Source organism: Populus euphratica, unplaced genomic scaffold (assembly GCF_000495115.2).
Source record: "Populus euphratica unplaced genomic scaffold, PopEup_1.0 scaffold132.1, whole genome shotgun sequence".
In the NCBI taxonomy this organism is placed as follows: domain Eukaryota; kingdom Viridiplantae; phylum Streptophyta; class Magnoliopsida; order Malpighiales; family Salicaceae; genus Populus; species Populus euphratica.
In genome coordinates this window covers 158,058-163,089 of record NW_011500019.1, presented here as the reverse complement: position 1 = coordinate 163,089, position 5,032 = coordinate 158,058, and the positions used below count along the sequence as shown (strand labels likewise).

General features: G+C 27.5%; 1 protein-coding gene across 3 annotated transcripts; it reads left to right on the top strand.

Moving 5' to 3' along the window:
* Positions 1-3,960: 3,960 nt before the first annotated feature.
* On the top strand, positions 3,961-4,942 carry LOC105141800 (heavy metal-associated isoprenylated plant protein 26). Of its 3 annotated transcripts, none has more exons than XM_011049163.1 (3): positions 3,961-4,048; positions 4,200-4,278; positions 4,469-4,942. In XM_011049163.1, exons 1-3 carry the CDS (start codon positions 4,043-4,045, stop codon positions 4,807-4,809), a joined length of 426 nt encoding a protein of 141 aa, XP_011047465.1. In that variant the 5' UTR covers positions 3,961-4,042; the 3' UTR covers positions 4,810-4,942. The 3 variants fall into 3 exon arrangements, with proteins under 3 accessions (XP_011047465.1, XP_011047464.1, XP_011047466.1); XM_011049162.1 differs by having other exon boundaries at positions 4,454-4,942; XM_011049164.1 differs by having other exon boundaries at positions 3,982-4,087; positions 4,454-4,942.
* The last annotated feature ends 90 nt before the right edge of the window (positions 4,943-5,032 follow it).

The following is a 5,032-nucleotide window of genomic DNA, read 5'->3' as shown; positions in this document are numbered from 1 at the left end:
TAGTCGTTGATTTGACACAGATAAGCCGTGTAAAAAAGTACAAGAGGCTAAACTGCAACACTGAACGGCAGTTGTTTTAGCAGGAGCATTGGAGCTTCCTACTTCAGTGAAATGTAACAAGTGAAGCCTAGGAGGCATCATTCAGATAGAATTTTTTTAAAAGGTAAGTTTTTGAAAGGATTTGTGTGATGAAAACAGGGTTTTTGGAGTTGTGGAGCCTGCTAATGGAGAAGAAACGGGGGTGTTAAGAAGTTACATATAGGCGGTAAAGAGCTATAAAACCCTACTTTCATTTTTTTAGGATAAGAAATCAATAACAAAATAATCATCTTTTTCATTCTTCCAAAAATAGGTTTATTAATAAAAAAAAAATATAGGGTTTAGGGCTGGATTTGGGGTCGTCCATTTGGAAACCCAAAATATCATGAAAAATAAAATAAATTATTATATATTTTATCTATGTTAAAAAAATATTTTAGCACTTTTTTTTTTGTTGATATAATTATTTTGGTTTCTGGAGTGGTTATTCTTAAAATTTCTCTTGGGTATGAGGTATTAAAGGTAAAATAATTTTTGAACTACATTTTATATATTATACAATTTTTAAATAATTTGTATATCATTGATAGTTTTACAATTTTTTTTATAGTTTATTGCCTCTGTTTCTTTAAATAATTTGTTTTTATTATTGTTGACACCTTTCTTTTTTATTTTAGTATTGTTATCATGGCTACTGTTACTAACAACAACATGAAGAATTAAGGTTCTGTTTATCTGCTAGAAAGTAATTTTTTTTAAAGTAAATTTTTAAAAAGTAAATTATTTTCTGATGGTTGGTAGTGTGATGGAAAATAAGTTGGAAAACACTTTCTAGTGTTTGGTTATGTCATGAAAAATAAGTTGGATAATAATTTATTAAATATTTTATTTTTTTCCAAGTTTATTAAAATAATAAGAAATAAATCTTACAAATTAAAAATTTGAAGGGGAAAAAAATTTTAAAAAATATAATTTCATAAATTATCTAAAATAAAATAAAAAAAAATCAAACTAATAGAGATCAAATCTAAAAAATAAAAAAATTGAAAGATGAAGAAATTAAAATAATAATAATTAATATTTCATAAATTATTTTAAATAAAATAAGTAACACTCAAAAGAATGAAGTTAAAATTTGACAGATAAAAAATATCAATTAAAAAATAATAAGGGAAAAACAAATAATAATTATAAAAATGAGAACCAAAGTTAATATAAAAATTAAATTCTAAAGAATGAAATTGAAAAAAAAATATTCAAAACAAAATATATATAGCAATCAAAAGTTTGAGAACCAAATTTGATATAATATGATATTTCTAAATTTTTCATAACTTCCGGAAAGTGTTTTCCGCCTAAAATAAAAGAAAAACACTTTTCTGAAAATCAAGCCAAATTTTTCTTTGTCTGAAAAATATTTTTTATTGACCAACTTTTCTAATGATAAATAAACACATGAAAATTTGAAAAGTGATTTTTTGAAAACTATTTTTCGGAAAACAAACATAGAAAATCACCTGCTTGCACTATTAATGTTAACAATACAAGTAGGTCCCTCTTTTTTTTTTTTCTTTATGTTTAATTTAAATTTCATTACTCAATGATGCATTACTTTTAAATTGTTTTTTATAATTTATTTTGATTTATTTTTTATAAAGTTGTTACATCCTTAAACAAATGAGCTGATATTTAAATGATATTCAATTTTATGAATATTTAATTTTATCATCATAAAATTAAATAAAAATAATTTTTAAAAAATAAAATTATTAAATTTAATAAAATCTATAACTCACAACAGTTGTTTTGTGTTGGGTTGTGCAAGTTATTTGATAAGATAAGATCATGCAGTTAAATCTCATGTTGAAAGGAAGTTGTAAAATGTTAACAAGAGACTCATAACCGTTGAATTTCAATGATTTTTTGAAAACTACTTTTCGGAAAACAAATATAGAAAATCACCTGCTTGCACTGTTAATGTTAACAATACAAGTAGGTCCCTCTTTTTTTTTTCTTTATGTTTAATTTAAATTTCATTACTCAATGATGCATTATTTTTAAATTGTTTTTTATAATTTATTTTGATTTATTTTTTATAAAGTTGTTACATCCTTAAACAAATGAGCTGATATTTAAATAATGCTCAATTTTATAAATATTTAATTTCATCATTATAAAATTAAATAAAAATAATTTAAAATTATTAAATTATTAAATTTAATAGAATCCATAACTCAGCACAGTTATTTATTTTGTGTTGGGTTGTGCAAGTTATTGTTAAGATAAGATCATGCAATTAAATCTCGTGTTGAAAGGAAGCTGTTAAATGCTAACAAGAGACTCATAACCGTTGAATTTCATATGTGAGTAAGGAGTTTTATAGCAAATTTTGATATGATTATATACGATGATGAATTTATATTTCAATAGCCTGGATTTATGATTTAAAGAAAGCATCCATCAACGTGTATAAATCCTTACGTGCATCTCATGTGAAGACAAAGGTGATCTCAAGTGCAGATTCTCCCTAATACATATATACGAAGTACAGCTTCTTAAAGACATTAAGACCAGAGATGAGTTTTGTTGGTTGTAATATTGGATTTTGGAACCGAACTACGTAGAGATGGCCAAAGACTGGCTTCCTGAGAAGTTTGAAACGGAAATGGGGCTGATGAAGCTCTTGACGAAGAATATACCTATTTCTTGGAGGAAATAATCATGTACATCAACAGTAGAGAGAATCTTGAACAGAAGAAAACGAGAGTAAATATTTATATCTTCGAAAACATGTTCAAGTGCCCTTCTGCCGCACAGAATTCTGATTAATTTTGATGCCAAAATCGTTTCCTTTTATGAATTAGTTTTGATTAATTTTTTTTTCTTTTGGGTGAAAACTGAAATACATGAAAGATTTGTATGTAAGGGTTTCGTATATTTAGACACATATAAGAAGATCTTTTCGCTAATTATCTTGTGATACTAATTTCTTTATTTTTTGTAATTAGGTTTTGTTCTTCCGATTCATAAATGTTTTTCTACAACTTGGATGCGCTTATGGTTTTTTAAGAAAAACAATGAAAATAAAAATAAAAATAAATTTTCACTACATATATTCTTGTTAGCACTCACAAAATTAAATAAATTTAATTAGAGAAAATTTAAAGATATAATTTATATTGTTTGTTTTAACTAATAACTGGTATAACAATCAAACACTAATTCGAATTAAAATAAAATAAAATAAAATAAAATAAAATCAGTGACATTACTTCTTCATGGGAGAATGAAAAGAACAGGATCCGATGGAATCGCTATATATCATGTGAAGTTTACAATTTCCACCACCGGTTCCAACGGTCAAGTGACATGAGTACTTAATCATAATCTTTTAAGCATCTTAATTGTAAACTTGCTTTACGCTTCTATATTATGTAATTATTTATTTTTGTCAATATTTATTAATACCAGGCTGAAAAGTCAATGCTCAGAGAGGAGGATGATTAACTATGTGTATGTTCTTTTTTTTTGGATAATCATCGAGAGTATATTAAAAGATTATAAAACCAATAGCCAACTATGTGCATACCCTTGCATTATGAATTTGTCTATGACGACGTCCTCTTTAACATGGTAGAGTCTAATTTTCTTTGATAATTAATTAATTCTCGTTGGTCTTTCCTTCAAGATCCAACATCCCATTTGCAAAGTAATTATATGAAAAGAAAGTCGGTCCAATATTAAATTATATAATAAGTTACAAGTCCAATCTCCAACATCCCATTTGCAAAGTAATTAAAGTCGGTCCAATATGAAATTATATAATAAGTTACAAGTCCAATCATTCCCATTATTTTATCAAAGTCGGTCCAATAGTAAATTATATAATGTTCTATTTATAGAGAGCATATAGGCTCTTGTTTGACATATTCATACTATCATACACTTAAAATCTATCGTTCTTCTCTACAATCAAATTCAGGCTTCAGCAGCAAAAGTTACAATGGCGGTAAGCGTTTATAGATGTTGTGGATGAAATTATATAAGCGTAGGTTAATTAATAAGAGTCTTTTATTAATTAATATTTTCTCGTATCATATTACAACTGAAATGAAAGAATGGCACAGTTGTATTGAAAATTTCCGTTGTATTTTACTCAGTCGATCATAGAAATGAGAGTGCATATGGATTGTGCTGGATGCGAGAGCAAGGTGAAAAATGCTCTGGAGAAAGTCAAAGGTAAGAAATCACCTCCATTAAAAACATTATGCAAGCGACAATTTTCATCTTAATCATCCCTTTTTTTTTTTCATAAATTATTTTCTCTATTCCTCTCTTTTTAAGGTTTTCTTTGGACATATTTTCTTGGACTATATCTTAAACTTTTGTATTTATCATATCTATGCACGCACAGGCGTAGATGACATAGATATAGATATGGGGTTGCAAAAGGTGACAGTCACAGGATGGGCTGACCAAAAGAAGGTTCTAAAGACAGTTCGCAAGACAGGAAGAAGGGCTGAGCTCTGGCAATTACCTTACAATCCACAGCATCATAGCTATTCTGACCATTACTACAACCAACACCAAGTTAACGGTCCACTTACTTACTATGCTCCTCAGCCTTCCTCTTCTTACAATTACTACAAGCATGGATACGATAGCAACGATCATGGTTATTATCATCATCCTGTGCATTCCTCCATCTTTAACCACCAGACAGGAGCAGTTTTCAGTGATGAAAACCCTCATGGTTGTTCTATAATGTGAACAACGTAGTATATATTATTCTTACTGTATATGTACTTGTACTGCTTTGTTTTTCATGCACTAATTTCCTTTTCACTTCATGTTTTGCTAAACCTTGTTCTCATGAAGCTATAAAATATAGAAAAGAAATGCCTTTTTTTCCTTATCATTTTGCACCTTATAAATTGTTTTATTCTGATTTGTGCCCTAGTCATGGTATTGTCTGTTGAGAAAACCGTGCTCC